The sequence below is a fragment of the Acomys russatus genome, chromosome 10 (genome assembly GCF_903995435.1).
Source record: "Acomys russatus chromosome 10, mAcoRus1.1, whole genome shotgun sequence".
In the NCBI taxonomy this organism is placed as follows: Eukaryota; Metazoa; Chordata; class Mammalia; order Rodentia; family Muridae; genus Acomys; species Acomys russatus.
In genome coordinates, this window is record NC_067146.1 from 2,086,740 (window position 1) to 2,103,892 (window position 17,153).

Here is a 17,153-nt window from a genome sequence, read left to right on the forward strand (position 1 = left end):
GCTGAACCATCATGAAACTTACTTTCTATTTGGCCATCCTAGCTGGTATGTACTTAAGGCTCCCTATTCTGTCCATTAAACTGAGGGTTAATGTAGAACACAGCGAGATGAAATGGATGCATGATAGGTGTGAAGGAGCAATCTACTATGAATAGAATCTGGGTCTCCCCACTTAGACCCTATCCAAGAGCTTATCAAAAACAGTCTTCCCTAAGTGTTAAGCTATTGGATAGGCTATGACATATCTCTGCCTTGGAAAACCCTCAATCATGAGCATTCCCCCTGGTTATTGTGAAATATGAGGCCCATTGCCCTCTGGGAAAGTCCTAGTGTGGCCACAAGGATAGAGAAGCCAATTTGACTTCCATTTCCCCCTCTTTCCCATAACTTGGAATGCAGAAAATGGTAAAGGCAGGAACAAGAGACTTAAAACTTTCATCTCTACTTCTGCAGTCAGTCTCTGCTTCCATGAAGCTTGGATTGAAGAATTTCCCACCACTCTCTAATTGCCAGGGCCATGTCACATACTAACTGGGTTGAGATTTGGCAAGCTACTTAACCCAACCCCTAATATAGAGCTCAAACTTTCTTGCCTTTATTAATAGTCTGTCCTCTTTGCTGTGAAGTTTTTAAGCATGGTCTCACAGAGGTGAGACTTAGACCCAGATGTGGAAGGGTCAGCAGAAGGCAAGCGAGAGCCTAGGAAAGAGCACCAGGCCTCTCTTTTATACTCCACTGCTTTTTTAACTTGTTTTTAATTTTTAACTCAGATGTCACTACTATTATATTTTGTGTGTTCCACTTGATTGTGTGTGTTTTTTACTTCAATGTCAAACTTACATATATTTATCCTTCTAATTTTAACTACTGTAAGTATTGCTAAAAATGAATACACACATTAATCACCTTTGCCTACATGTTATAATGGCTTTTAAAATGCATTATTATTATTAGAATTCTCAACCCACAAGGTATGAACAAGTTAAAGTCTTTTTTGCCATTTTTTAAATTTTATTATTAAATTTTTTTATTTATTAAATATTTTTATGTATGCATTTGTATGATTACACTTATATACAATAAACTACCTACATTAAGAAGAACGATGAAACAATCAGGAAGTATATATATATGGTACATTCATAGTGTTTTGGCTATTTGTACTTGGCAGCCTTAAAGAAAACATACTTCTATCTTGGTGAGTATAAAATTCTGAATATAAATGAATATCTGTCATATCTCATGATTATCAACTTAAAACATCTATCCAGACCTAAAAATATCTTAACCCCTGAACAACTAAGCTTAATTGTAAAACTAAACTATCTGGTCTTCAACCCCATCAGAGACTTGATAAAGAATAAAACTGATTACCTAAGTATACAGGGACTGCCAGTTAGCAGCTTCCCAAATGAGAAGATGGCAGAGAAAGTTTGCTGCCTGAACAGTCGCCCAAAACTATAACGGCAGAGCATCATCTTCAGCCTTCTGGCCCAATATATCTGGCAGACATATTTGTGAGACAGGAACTATTGAGGACTTGCTTACCTTGTCTTGGCAGAGTTTGGGTGTCATCTCTGCCTGCATCCAAGCTTGCCCATTTTTAAGCAGAATTCTGTCCTTATTGCCTATTTCTAAATTGCTTTCCAAGAAAATAAAATCAACTTATAAGCAGTAAATATGTCATACACATTTTACCTTTTCTTAGAATAAAGTTTACCAATATTGCCAGCATTATGTCTTACATAAAGTGTGTCTCTTTAACTTATGTCTTTACTACAAAAGAGATCCCCAGCCAGTTGATTACTCCTTTAAAATCATGTGCACCCCTTTTCTGCTGGGAAGGTGTGAATGTCTCATTTACTCTGACACTGCTGTGGTCTTCTTTTCTCAGGAACAGCTTTATTCACTCAGTCATACGTGCAGAAAGAAGACCCTGCTCCTTACTTAGTGTACCTTAAGTCTAACTTCAACCCCTGCGTGGGTGTCCTCATCAAGGCCAGCTGGGTGCTGGCCCCATCACACTGCTATTTGCCGTGAGTGTTGAACATCCCCTCCCCAGATGGGTTCTGCTCATCCTAGACCAGTGACTCTCAAGCAGGGACCACTTTTCCCCAAGATTTGTTTAGGAAAGTCTGAAGGTACTCAGGGTTTTCACAGCCAGAGAACAGTACTACTGGCATCTATTGGAAAGCACCCTAGGAAGAGGACGCTAAAATTCCTATATAATCGACATGTCTCCACCTCATACTCTGAAAGACTGTTTCATGCTATGCCTCCGCCGCTGTCTGAAAGACTGTTTCATGCTATGCCTCCGCCGCTGCCCCATCAGGTTTTTTAGTTATTTTTTTTTTCATCTGGAAGTATGATTATATTTAATCAATCAGGGGCTCAGCAGGTAATTCAAATTCATAAACTGAGTAAATTAAAAAGAATTTTTTTAAAGGAACTCATTGTAAAGAGACCGTTCCATGCCAAACAGGAGAAATAATGAGGAAATACAGTGACCATTCTTATCCTAAGAGGAAAGAATGATTCTAATAGAATAACACTGAGCCCTGCATGAAAATACTATCTGATAGGAACAGTGACTTTTGCCAAAAGATGTTAAAACAATCTGTGACAATGCTCCTGGAAAGGATCTGGGAAGATAAATACTCCATCAGCCTTCTCTCTCCAAATACTTTCTCGAACTTCCTGTTGACTAGAAGCCAGAGAAGAAAGCTCATTGATTTAAACCACACCACCTTCCAAATCTTCAAATAGGGGGAAAGGAGGAGTCGGTGGTTGGCTTGCTATTCAGCGTTCTGTTCATTTCATTCTCATGCGTCCACTGAAACGGAAATTACCCACTTGGATAATTGAGGCCCAAAGAGGGCCGAATACTAGTGTTTACATTCATTATTTTTCTGCCCCCTGCACTATGTTCAAAAACAGTAATTAAAGACTCCATTGTTTACTGTGAGTACAAGTAAATTACTACTGTGACTGTAAAGTGGGAATTAACGTAAGATCCACGGCACAGACTTATTGTGAGTAAAAGATAACCCAGATAGATACAGCACTTGTCATAGTGTCTTGCACACTGTAGCATCTGATACCCAAAATTATGATGGTGGTGGTGAGTTATGATGATGGTGATGGTGATGATGGTGATGATGATGATGATGGTAATGATGATAGGGTGGTGGTGGCGATGGTGGTAGTGGTGATAGTAATAGTGATTTCTTCCAATCTCTTCTTCCTCCAGAAATCTGAGGGTCATGTTGGGAAATTTCAAGAGCAGAGTCAGAGATGGGACAGAGCAAACAATTTATCCCATCCAGATCATCCGCTACTGGAATTATAGCCATGTCGCCCCACAGGATGACCTCATGCTTATTAAACTAGCTAAGCCTGCCACCTTCAACCACAAAGTCCAGGTTCTTCCCATAGCCACCCACAATGTCCGGCCAGGCACTGTCTGCACAGTTTCAGGTTTGGACTGGAGCCAAGAAAACAATGGTAAGTGCACTGTCCACAGCAAATGAAGCTGTTGGTTTCACCCTTAATGAGGAGCATCCGTGTCCTCAGAGCTGTGAGATGAGATGGAGCAGAATATGGCTCAAGGCCAAAGGGCAAAGCTACTGGAGTGGTCTAGGAAAAAAGACCTGTCTAGAACCCCAATGCTTCTCTGTTGTCGGGGTGTAAGAACTTCCATTGGCCTCTGCAGGACTTTAGCAGCTGGACCCCATAGGCCATCTGACTGCATAGAGACTATACACCTCATTGTCACAGACACAATTTGCATTAAGGAGACAATTGCCCTACACACACACACACACACACACACACACACACACTATTGGGCACAGACATATTCATTTCACATATAAAGGACATCCCTGGAGAGCCTAAATCAGATCATTTGTAGATACAGAGTAGAAAGAAAATTGCATTCCAAAGCACATAAGACTACATGATATTGGTAAGGTGCTACTATGTGCACCTGGTACAGCATTTGTAAAATGAAGAGAAAATGAAGGGTTAATTCTCATTAACACAAAACTTTCTCTTTTTTTTTCTTTCCTTTTTCATATGTCTTATTTTCCTTATGCATACACAAAATACTGCCATTGACGTACAGGTGGTTAGGACTAGGGATAAGTAACAGTCGTGAGCTGAGCCCGCTGTTGTTTTTTCCCTCAGGCAGGCATCCTGACTTAAGGCAGACTCTGGAGGCTCCAGTGATGACTGACAAAGACTGCAAGAAAACTGAGCAAGGGAGCAGTCACAGGAACTCCTTATGTGTCAAATTTGTGAAAGTATTCAGCCGAATTTTTGGGGTAATCTTTTTGTCTATGTTCAGATTTCATTTATTTGTATGTCTCTAGCTGACTGTTTAATCACAATATATTTTAATTTCCAAGTAATTTCTGAGGATATGATAAGGATTGAACAATAACACCTGCATTTTTTCAGTCATAGTCCTTCCTACAAATGATCTTTATTTATTAAAGAGCATCATATATGCCTGGCTAGTAACATACTTCTGGTGTTCATTCTCATAGCTGAAAAAAAAAGCTGTGAAAACAAGCATTGCTTTAAAATTTTAAATTTTCTCTCTCTCTCTCTCCCTCCCTCCCTTCTTCCCCTCCCCTCTCTGGCAGGAGGTGGCCGTAGCTACTGTCATTTGTAAAGGCAAGCTCCAGGGAATTGAAGTTGGACACTTCATGGGAGGGGATGTTGGCATCTATACCAATCTTTACACATATGTACCTTGGATTGAGAAAGCCACTAAGGACACCGTGAGATGATGTCCTGTGTTTCCCTCTGCATCCCATGGTGGTCTCTGCCATTGGTTAAAGGAACTTACCCAGTCCCTAAACTCAAATAAACTCCCTAAGTAGAGAGTTTGGGATGCAGTGCACTGAGAGCCTACGTCTTATTTTTATCCGTGCCCACACTACATCACGATGGCAAAAAAATGGGCTGCTATCATATTGCGCAGGGGTCTGCTATCCAGTGTGTGTTGTGCCCACAGCAAGCCTTTGAAGTTATCATTTTTTATCTCCCTTTACAAAACACGTTTTGAGGCTAAAAAACATTACTATTAACTAGTAAATATCAAAGCATGGAATGGAATGTGAAACACCAGACTTTAAATCCTGTGCTTTTAGTGCAAATATACGGGAAAAATTCATGGTATTGCTGTGGGCTCAGGGGTAATATATTTAAAAAGGAGTGACACAGTAAGAAAACTCAGGACAGTTCATTAAGTTCAAAGAAGAGAGAAACTATGCCTGAGGGAAGGGCAGGCAGACTTGAAATCTTGGCAGCTGACAAAAAAGGGCAAATATATAGAGGGAGTTGTAAAATTATGCTTCCTAAGGGAAAAGAAGTCAGAAATGGGTGGGTTCAAGCAGAAACCTCACTGAATGAGTAGGGAAGTTTTCATTACTATTTTACTTCTTTTTATTAATTTATTTATTTACTCTACCTCCTTGTCGTAGCCTCCTCCCTCCTCTCCTTCCAGTCCCATCTGCCCTCTCCCCTCCCCTCCCCTATTCCTCAGAAGAGGGGAGCCCCCCTACCCACCCACCCCAGCTCATCAGATCACATCAGGATTGAGTTCATCTTCCTCCCCTGTGGCCTGGCAAGGCAGTCCCATCACAGGGAAGTGATCAAAAAGCAGGCCACCGTGAGCTTCCACATTGAGCAGGGAGTTGTTCAGCGTCCAGCTTCCACTAGTGTGTAGGCTCTTTGTTATTTCTGTTGTTGAGGTCCAGCTTTAATCCATAGTGATCTGATAGAGAACAATGGGTTAATTCAATTTCCTCGTATCGGCTGAGATTCGCTCTGCAATCGACTATGTGGTCGATTTTGGAGAAGGTTCCATGAGGTGGTGAGAAGAAAAGGAGGGTGAAAAGTTCTGCACACATCTATTAGGCCCATTCAGTTCATGACCTCTGTGAGTTTCACTATTTCTCTATTTAGTTTCTGTTTCAATGACCTCTCCATTGGTGAGTGGGATGGTGAAGTCTCCCACTATTAAGGTGTGGGGATTGATATGTGAATTAAGCTTTAAAAATGTTTCTTTTATAAATGCAGGTGACCTTGTATTTTGGGGCATAGATGTTCAGGATTGAGATGGCTTTTTTTGTGGATTTTTCCTTTTGATGAGAATGAAGTGTCCTTTCCCATCTATTCTGATTAATTATGGTTGAATGTCTATTTTATTAGATATTAAGATGGCTATACCAGCTTGCTTCTAGGGTCCATTTGCTTGGAAACGGCTCATTACAGCCCTTTACTCTGAGATAATGTCTGTATTTGTTGCTGAGGTGTGTTTCTTGTATGCAGCAGAATGTTGGATCTTGTTTATACATCTATTCTGTTAGCCTGTATGTTTTTATTGGAGAATTGACTCCATTCATGTTGATAAATGTTAGTGACCAATGATTGTGATTGCCTTTTATTGTAGTGTTGGCGGTGATAGCGTATTTGCATGCTTGTGCTTGTCCATTTGGTTTTGCTGTTGTGAAGTTATTTATATCCTATGATTTCTTTGGTGTAGTTGACCTCATTGAGTTGGAGTTTTTCTTCTAGTATCTTCTGTAAGGTTATTCGTCCATAGATATTGTTTAAATTTTTTTTCATGGACAATCTTGTTTTCATCCTTTATGGTGATTTAAAGCTTTGCTAGGTATACAAGTCTGGGCTGGCATCTGTGGTCTCTTGGTATCTTCATGACATCTGCCCAGGCCCTTCTGACTTTCATAGTCTCTGTTGAGAAGTCAGGCGTGATTCTGATAAATCTCCCTTTATACATTACTTCGATTTTCTCTCTTGCCACTATTAATATCTTTTCTTTGATCTGGAGAATTAGTGCTTTAATTATTATGTGGCAGGATGGATTTATTTTCTGGTCTAGTCTTTTTGGTGTTCTTTAAACCTCTTGTATTTTTTAGGTTGGGGAAATTTTCTTCTATGATTTTCTTGAAAATATTTTCTGGTCCTTAGAGCCTGGAATCTTCTTTTTCTTCTATTCCTATTATTGTTAGGTTTTGTCTTTTCATGGTGTCCTTGATTTCTTGAATGTTTTGTGTCAGGATTTTTTTATTTAATATTTTTTGACAGATGTATTGATTTCTTCAATTGTAACTTTTAGTGTTGCATACCTCTGTGGTTCCTGTTCTCTAACTTTTCCATCTCCAAGATTTCTCAGTTTGTGTTTTCTTTTTCTATTTCCATTTTCAGATCTTGAACCATTTTATTAATTTCCTTCACCTGTTTGATATTTTCTTGTATGTCCTTGATAGCCTGTATTTGTTTGATTGTGTTTTCCTGTGTTTCTTTGAGGGATTTATTAGTTCCCTCATTAAAACTTCTAACAACTTCATGAGCAGCAATTTAAGGTCATTTTCCTGTGTTTCAGTTGCATTAGAATGTCCAGTGGGGTTTTTTTTTTAAGGGAGGGGCAGTTCTGATGGAGCCATATTGCCCTGGTTTTTGTTGGTTGTGATCTTACACTGATCTTTAGCCCTCTGGTTGTCTGTGGAGTTGGCTGTTTGTTCCAGGAAGCTGCTGGTTTTCTCAGGCCTTTGTGATGTAGTGAGATCCTGTCAGTCACCTCAAGACAGACAGCTAGTAGAGCTGAACTGAAGGCTGCATCTGTGTATCTCTGGAGTCTGGAGTCCTTTTCAGGATGGCAGGAAGTCAGGAAGAACAAGATGGCACTTTGGAGTCAGCCAGTACTGCGGGTTTCTTACCAAAAAGACACTACGTTCCCAACAATCAGATTCAACCCAGGCCCTGTATGCTCTTGTTGTCCAGCTGGTCTCCCCAGGGGGACCAGTGGAACCATGTATTGGATGCTGGTATCCAGGTGCTGTTGTCAGGGAAGCAGAAGGAATCTGACATCTAGTTGGTAGAGCTGGAACCTTGGATCTGCCCTCTAGTATGCAGAAAGTGCTGGGTAATTTCCAGGAGTCCACGACCTGACCATGAGGGACTCCTGCACTAGGGAGACAGCCGCAATAGCGGTGCTGAAACTGTGCATCCCCAGTTCCCAGGATGTCCTCTACCATCTGGGAAACATCTATGTGTTAGTGTTTTAGAGTCAGCCACTAGATCCACAGTCACTGACTGTCTACAACTCACATATGGCACATCTGGCTGCTGCCATTGTGGAAGACATCCTCTTTTACTTTTTTTTTTAAAGATTTATTTTATTTATTGTATATGAGTGCTTTATCTGCAGAAGACAGTATCAGATTACATTATAGATGGTTGTGAGCCACCATGTGGTTGCTGGGAATTGAACTCAGGACCTCTGGAAGAGCTGGCAGTGCCCTTAACCACTGAGCCATCTCTCCAGCCCCTCTTTTACTTCTTAAATAGATGTTAGAAAAGGTTGATGCTAATCTTACTAATAATTGGCAAAAGCAGAAAGAAATGTATTCTATTTAACAGATCTAGCCATACTTCCTATTTCTCTTATTTGTTGGGTTTTACTGTGGGATGGGTATTAGTTACATTAGTTTTTTCATTTTAATGCTGAAGCACCTAAAAGTAATACTTTAAAAGAGAAGAGGTTTATTTTTAGAGGTTTTATCCATGGTCTGTGGGTTCCTTGCTGTGGGTCTGAGGTAACACTAAGAAAAAATCATAGTGGAAAGGTGTGGTGGAGGGAAACTGTGTACCTGTGGCCAACGGAAGAAAAGAGAGTGAGGGTGAAAGGTGGGTAAAGATATCACCAGAACACATCGTCAATGATGTACTTCCTCCAACTAGACCCCACCTCCAAAAGTCATCAGCTCCTCCCAATAAAGCCATCAAATTATGAATCCACCACTGATAAAGGCAGAGCCCTCATGGTCCAGGCACTTCCTAAACACCCCACCCCTCACGTTGCATGGAGTAGCATGTGTCTTATAGGAACACAGGGGGGAGGGTACTTCATATCCAATCCTAATTTCTACAACAGTATTCTCCAGCCTACCTTATCTGCAATTATAAACTCGTTCACACCTTCCCAAACTGCATGTTTATATGTTTATTCCCTGCTCCTCTTGTTTCTCTCTCTGTCTCTCTGTCTGTCTCTCTGTCTCTCTCTCTCTCTCTCTCTCCCAACTTGAGAGTAGCAACAACACCACAGCATGGAAGCTACCTCACTTGAAATATTCTCCATCAAACAAATTCCTCCATTACATTTTAGTTCACTCTCATTCACATTCTTATGGCATGGGCAGAATGAAGCCAGGTTTTGGGGGTGGGGTTTTTTGTGTTTTGTTTTGTTTTGTTGTTGTTGTTTGTTTGTTTTTAGCAAAATACAATGACAAGTTGGTTTTATAACTAAAATATAGCTAGTCAAATTTAATAGAAAGGAATGAACTTAGGGTGAATGAGGTAATACCAAGCCTAATGGATAGAAGCTAAAAAGTTACTACTCTATTATGACAAATGTGAGGCTGAATTGTGTTTTACAAGAATGTAACCTTGACATCCACGCTCATTAACCAAGTAGCAGGTATTGATCACTATTATCTAGGTAGTGAAACCAATCACCAAAACAACAAAAAAAGTATGAAAAAATTACTGATTATAGGCAGGAGGGGGGCTAATGATGGTGAATCTTTCTGTACTGTTTGAGCTATGGTTAGTCATGTGCATATATTACATTCCATCAACTCAAACATTTACTCTAAGTTGATTCCACATCAAAGCATAATACATAGTTGAAAGACCACACGCACATGCACACACACACATACACACACATACACACACACACCTCAACTACAATTCTGAAAATGCAAACTACAAAAGATGTAATTACATAGGATTCAATTCAAGAACAGAGATTTGCCTCCAGATTTGTATTCTTGCTAAAACACAAAGCAGCCTTACACCTGTCACAAATGAAATCATCCACAGAAAGGTAAAAAAATCAAATCCCAGAAGGTACATGGGAAATAATATAATTTTATTGAGGTATAATAGGCAAATTAAAAACTTTACATTTTATTTGCATATACATATGAAATGATTACCATAATCAAGTTATTTAACAATCCATGGCTTCACATAATGTTCTTCCTTCTATCCCTCTTTGCTCTCTCTAGTACCAAGAATAATACGCTCTTTTCTCCTAGTAAATTTCAAGTGTGTAATAGAGTATCAACTGTAGATCTCATGCTGCACATCGGTTAGATCAGCAGAACCTAACAGGCAGGCCTAACTAAAACGTGTGCCCCTTGCTAAGTATCTTTCTATTTCCCCTCTTCCCCACCTCCTAACAGCCACTGTCCTACTCTGTGTCTCTGAGTTTGTCTTCCAAACCCCATATCTCAGAGGATCATCTGTCATTCTGTACCTAGACTATTTTCTTAGCAGAATGTCCTCCAGGCTCATTTTTCTTTAGCAAAGATGACTGTATATGAATAATATTCTATTGCAAATTTATGTTCCATTTTATTTATGCAAAAGTGGTCATTAGGTTGGCTTCACATCTTGACTATTTTTATGTTCTTAAAGAAAATAAAATCATGAAAATTGTGATCTGTCAAGAGACCGGAACTTAGCTCCAAAGCAAAGCATATTATCAAGTTTGAAATATAAGTTGTTACTTCATGTGTTTGAAATTATTAAAATCTTAATCATTTCACAAGATAATCCTAGCATGGTATTGTGTGTCCTAGTAAGATGTCAAGAGAACAAAGCTAAAGTAAAAAAGAAACTGGAAGTCTTTCATCTGTATCATTTACCAGCTGATTATGTCTTGTATGAATCATGATACCAGTTTTGTCACCTATAAAGTGAAGATAGAATTAGTTATAACATACAGTTATGAAAAGAAAATGAGATAGCCTGGCATGGTGGCGCATGCCTTTAATCCCAGCATTCGGGAGTCAGAGGCAGACAGATCGATGTGAGTTCTAGGCCAGCCTGATCTATGAAGTGAGTCCAGGACAGCTAAGGCTACACACACACACACACACACACACACACACACACACACACACACACACACACACACACACGCACACACACACAAACACACACACATACACACACGCATAGATAGGTAGATAGATACAGAGATACAGAGATATAGATATATAGAGAGAAATATAATAATGTTAGGTTCAGTTAGCATTACTATAGTCAAAAAGGACATCTATTTTTAAAAGACTAATGTAACAGACACTCATCCTATAGCTAAAAATATCACCAAAAAGAAGTACTCATTTTATTTTAAAAAGAATTGATGTTGTCATCTCCAAAACACAAAAGATGGTGCCTGGCCCCATGTAACTCACAGTGATACAATCAAAGCCAGCCTTCCATTGGATAATGGAAGCCAACCTAATGACCACATGTGAAATAGCACAAGACAATTTTCAGCTTTAGGTAAAAGAGAGTGACAGAGTAGATTATGAAAGTAGACTGGCACGATTGGTAAGAAGTAGAAAAATATTTAGTGATATCAAGTATTACCCATTTGGATTCCAGATCCCTTAGAAATGATCTTAAAGCAACAAGTCCAAACAAAATAAGAAAGCTTAGAAAGTAAGAAATTTCACAGAGCGAGGGATGCAATTTATGGAATGAAGGGTGAGACTGGTTCTTTAGGAGGCTGGCTTGGTGTCAAGAAAAGGGAGCTAGACCAGGAGTCATGGAACAGCAATGGCTTGAGCAATGTCACAGGCTCTCTGAAAAAAAAACAAAAAACAAAAAACAAAAAAAACATAGACAAGCCACTGTTTTGGTCTGGACCTCAGTTTCAGACTAGTGAATGAAGCTAATCAATCATCTTCAAAATACTCATATTTATTATGGGGCTAGTTCCAGTCACAACATAGGAAAGAACAAACCGCTGCTGTGGATTTGACACTCCAAATGCTCTCCATCCAAAAAGCACAAATACCTGGAAAAGGAAAGCTCCAACTATGGCTAAGGAGAGGACGAAGTGGGCCAAGAAGATAAAGCCATGGTTTCCTCATGGGCTTTGTTCTTTGGAGAGTAGAAACAAGTGGTTTCCATGCCCATCTTGCCCCAACCAGGTCCTAAATATAGGAAAATATAGCATGGTCATGTAATATAAAAAAATAAATTATTTCCCATATAGAAAGGGAATATCATAACACTCCTACCAAACATAAAGCCCCTGTCTTTATTTCTATAATGTATTAAAATAATTTACTTTACATTTTAAAAAGAAAAGCAATGTTAGTTTATATTCATTAAGTTGGTACCAAAGTAAAGAAATCTTTAAGGATATAAAACTCAACTCTTTTATAGAGTTAAAGAAGGTCCTCCAAAGCATCCTTACTTCCCCGTTGCTCCTGATCATTGGCCCTGGGATCTCTAAACACACACTGTCTTCTGCAAACATTGTCTGACAAGTCTGGTTCACCCTAGGGATTGACATGAGCATCACGATAAAGTGGAGAGAAGGGTAGGCAGCCATGAATGTGTCAGAGAAGAACACTTGGAAGTGACAGAAGAAGTCTAGCCACCATCTAAACTAGGCAAAGGACAAGAAAATAGGCCAGGCAGTGATGTGAGCCTGTTGCCCTAACATCTCTCCCTACCGTCCACATAGACATTCATCTTTCTATTGTGTCTATACAAAGAGGCAATCGGCATCCCAGAAGAAAGAAGACATAAAATGAACGGCAACCAACTTCCTGCAGTGAGATGAAATACAATCAGCTTGAAAGGCAGTATGGAATGCTTCTGTACCATTGGAAAGGCCATAGGACATCGGGCTATTGTTGGCTCTAAATAAAAATTGATTACAAAGTGCCCCAGAACACACCGAAACTCAAGCGATAGAACTTGACCTTGCTTTAACCATAGTAGGCAGGGTATTTGAAGGTCATGATTTTGTTCCAAAAAAAGACACTGAGGAAAGTAGGAAAAATGATCTAGCTCACCAGGACTCACAAGACATTGATAAAGTGATGCTCATGGTTGTTCTCAAACCAACGAAGCAGGGTTGAATCCAACATCAGCAGCCACTGCGAGAGTACATGATAAGCAGCCAGGCCCAGGACAAGGAGGTTATATGAGGACTCCTTGGCTTTTCTCATCTAGTCTCTAAAATTGCAGCTCACAGGAACTCCATTTCCAACCAGGCCAAAGAGAAATTCAGCTACTGCTAGAGGCATCCATCCGATAAGGCATCTAAGGGCACAGCTATGAGGAAAGCCACCCACCGCCCACCCACCGCCTACCCCCAGGAAATCCTGGGTCAGAGTTGGTGAGTATGTCAAGCTCCTGACTGTGGTCAGATTGCCTGATGTCATACCATCTGCAGGGTACATTTTCAGAGCACAAAAGTTTACATTTGTGTTGTCCTGTAATCTCTCCTCAAGCAGATACCTAAAAGCTGTGCTCAGGAAAAGAGAAATTAGAAGACAGGATGATCTGGTCACCTCTGCATTCACATCTGAATAAATGAACCCTGAGACAAAGTACAAAGGTTAGAAACAGCACCAAAGACCTTAACATTCCATCTCAAGGTCTAAGGCTAATGGCTAGATACAAGGAAATAATTTTTTAAAACCCTCAAAAAGATACATCAAATTAAAACATACACATTCTATTGAATGTCATATACAGGTACAAGTGCCATTAAAAACGTTTTGTTTTTATCCAGACATGGTGAAACCTGTACCCTGCAGGGCGGAAGCAGGCCTGGGAAAGTTACATCCAAGTTAGCCTGAGTGACATCGGACCTTGTCTTCCAAAGCTTTATTATTTTCTTTAAAAGAACATTAAACACTTTTGTGGAGCAATCTTTTCTCCTGCATCTTCAGCTGTACTGGAGATCTTCTGGAATGGATCTTGGTTCCATGTTCCACCTTCCTCAGCCCAGAGACAGGAGTTCCTGGGAGATGTGGAACCTTTGACCCTGCACTTGACCCTTTTCCACCCAGAAGCCAATAGTGTTCTGATCTTCCTGAGGGAGAAGCACTCACTTCCAGCCGAGGAGCGTCCAGACCTGCTGGGAGACAAGGAACCATAGGACACAAACAAATGTTTGAATTATATGAGTTTCTTAGGCAAAAAGAGGGGGCCACCTATCCAACAACATGCAACAAACTGGGAAATCCAGAGGAGAGGAGTAATGTCTAGATTCATATAACTCACTAAAATTCAACCATAAAAGTAGAAATAGCCTAACCAGACCAATGACAGGTAAGGAAATTGTTTCAGGAACAAAAAGCCTGTCAACAATGAAAATATCAAGTGGATGGCTTCATTGCTAAATTCTCTTAAACATTTACAGAGGATATACTATCAAGTATTCTTAATTTCCCAAGAAGTGAAATGGTGGGAACTCTTCCATTGTTAGAAAGGATAGATAATTACCATGTTCAGGACAATGAGGATTTACATAGACTTTTCACAATTTCTTTATATATGTACACACACACACACACACACACACACACACACACACACACATGGTTCATTGTAGAAGAGGACACAGAAAGCATCAGAGTCAGGGGTGGTAGATGACCACAGGAAAAATTTGTCTGGTGGACAGAACATGGCAACTGCAGATATGAACTCACAATGGATGTGGCAGCATACCTAGGACTTGTGAAATCCCGAGCCAGACCAAACTCAGCATAGAGAGGATACTGGGCATGAAATGCTATCCCTCGCTATGGATCTAATTGCAAGTGTTAGCTGCTGTGAGAGGCAGATTCCATTTTCTCTAAGACTGTAGACCTGGTAAGTTGACCATGCTTACTGGAAGGCCATATATCTAAGAATATTTGCGCAGCACAAATTGTTCTTGATGGTAGAGGGGGAAAAAAGGGCACAAAGCGGGTTGGATGGAGAAGGGTAGATCTAGGGAGAGTTGGGGAGGGGTGAATTATGATCAAAACACTTTGTACAAAATTCTCAAATAACCAACAATTTTTTAAATCCTAACAGGAAACACTTTTCCAGGATTGTGACTTTCTTGCCACTAGATGGCATAGAGGCAACTCCATTTCAGTTAGGCAGCTGCTAACTTAAACAAAATCATTCTTTAAATAAATTGTATTCATCCAGATCATTAAAAAAATAAACAGCTCAAGATCATTGTTAGTACGCACACATAATAGGGAAAATGCTACATGTATGCACATTCAGAGTACTTCCGGTTTTTACACCATCAGCCTAGAAAAAGAAGTTCTTGCTCACCAGTCGGTATCATTGACTCATGAGAATTCAGGCATTTGGTAATAGGGGGAGGTAGCAAACTCCATGTTCAGGCTTCTAGGTACAGCCAAAATTGCATTGTTTGTGGAAAACAGGCGCCAGGGCTCAGGAGCAGTCACCGTGAGGAAGCGCACTGGCTGAGTGAATCTTGCAGAGAACAGTGGGAGCTGTCTGCTTCTGTGAGTGTGAAATTTTGAAGATGAGATTGGAGACAAAAAAGTTCAGAGGCAGAGTTTAACTTCCTTCTGGCTTGGTTTAGTTGGACATAACTCCCAAAGAACGGAGCACAGCAAAACTGTGGCTTAATAGTAGAAAAATCTGGAAGAGGCTATGTAAGTCAGATGATCAAGGCACAAGCTTCATGCAGCAGCTAATGGGAACAGATACAGAGACCCACAGCCAAACAATAGGCAGAGACTGGGGAGTCATGTAGAAGATTGGGGGAAAGGTTTGACAGAGCTGGAGGGGTCACGGGTAGCACAAGAAGACCTACACAGTAAACTAACGTGGGCCCATTTGGGTTCACAGAGACTGAACCACCAACCAAAAAGCACATGTGGGCTGGACATGTGGATGCCCTAACAATGAGAGTGAGGGCTGTCTCTGACTTTATTGCCTGCCTTTGGATCCATTTCCCCTAGGTAGGCTGCCTTCTCAACCTCAATGGGAGAGGATATGCTTAGTCCTGCTGTGACTTGAGATACTAGGGTGGGTTGGTACCCCTTGGGAGCCTCCCCTTCTCTGAGGAGGAGGAGAAGGAGAAGAAGGGAAGGGAGGATGGGGCAGAGGAGCACTGGGAGAAGAGGAGGGAGGGGCCTGGGATCATGCTGTAAAGTGATTAAATAAATAAGGAATATAATGCACTTTAAAAAAAGAAAAATAAGCAGAAAGCAACTTGTTCATACACTCAGGAATCCCCTAAGAAGCACTAACCTGGAAGCCATAATATATTTATAAATGACCTGTAGGGCTAAAACCATGAGAATATATATATGAATATGAATGTGTGTACATATATAAATATATACATACATATTCATATATGTATTGTACGTATACATACATATCTAAATAATCCTCATTTTTGCCCTACAGGTAATTGATACGTTGTATCCTAATTCAAAGAGATGCCCACTTATATATATACACATATAAATATATAGTTATAATATATACATATACATATGTATATATACACATATAATATATACATGTATATTTATAAGTATGCATATATATGTAAACATTTTAAGGAGCATCTCTTTGAATTAGGATATAATGTATCAGGTTTCCCTATGGCATTATATCATATATAACACTTTTATTCAGTCTTTGAGAATTTCATTTCTGCATACAGTACTTTATGATTATAACCATCCCCCAATCCTCTATGTTTCCTTACGGCATTTAAAATTAAAAGAAAAAAAGGAAGATCCCTAAAACAACAGCAAGAAACCTCAAAAGATGCCGTTGAGTTCACTTTCTGTGGCCTATTTACTGCTGGGCATGCAGCCTTTAAGAGTAGTTTGTTTCCCCAGTAAGCCTCCATTGAAAGAATCTAAATTGCCAATTGCAAAGGGTACTTTGGAGACTGCTTCTGGCTTAGGGATAGGGGTATGTGTTCACGTCTCCTTTTGACTCTAGGACCCTACTTGGTTCAGACCTGTGCAGGGCCTATACCAGCTGCCTCAGTCCCTGTGAGTACATATATGCTTTGCTCAAGTTGATTTAGAGGGCCTTGTTTTCTTGGTGTCACCTTTCAGCCTCTTCTTCCTTGGGGTTCTCTGAGTTCTGAGGGTAGAAATTTGATGGAGATGAGTGTCCCTAGGTTCTTAGTCTGTTCCTGTCTGCTGCAGGCTTCTCTGATGATGGCTGAGCAAGGCACTGATTTATGAGTGTACCGGAATGTCATTAAGAGTAGTTGTATTGCTATGTTGTTGTTT

At 40.1% G+C, this 17,153-nt stretch overlaps 2 protein-coding genes across 2 annotated transcripts; one reads left to right on the forward strand and one right to left on the reverse strand.

The window, feature by feature from the left end:
- The first annotated feature begins 11 nt into the window (after window positions 1-11).
- Window positions 12-4,796, forward strand: Prss37 (serine protease 37). Its single transcript, XM_051151545.1, has 5 exons — window positions 12-45; window positions 1,895-2,036; window positions 3,251-3,504; window positions 4,189-4,325; window positions 4,650-4,796. The coding sequence occupies exons 1-5, from the start codon at window positions 12-14 to the stop codon at window positions 4,794-4,796; spliced, it is 714 nt and encodes a 237-aa protein (XP_051007502.1).
- Window positions 4,797-11,657: 6,861 nt separating this feature from the next.
- On the reverse strand, window positions 11,658-13,313 carry Tas2r5 (taste 2 receptor member 5). Its single transcript, XM_051152423.1, is given in 4 exon segments — window positions 11,658-11,696; window positions 12,317-12,565; window positions 12,568-12,674; window positions 12,842-13,313. Coding segments are annotated over 4 exon segments (867 nt in total).
- Between the last annotated feature and the right edge of the window lie 3,840 nt (window positions 13,314-17,153).

Excerpts from the sequence above, each read along its gene's own strand:
- Prss37 (XM_051151545.1), top strand. The coding sequence starts at position 12 with ATGAAACTTACTTTCTATTTGGCCATCCTAGCTG. Across the intron at positions 46-1,894 it reads CTATTTGGCCATCCTAGCTG|GAACAGCTTTATTCACTCAG; the intron begins GTATGTACTTAA and ends TTCTTTTCTCAG. Across the intron at positions 3,505-4,188 it reads CTGGAGCCAAGAAAACAATG|GCAGGCATCCTGACTTAAGG; the intron begins GTAAGTGCACTG and ends TTTTTCCCTCAG.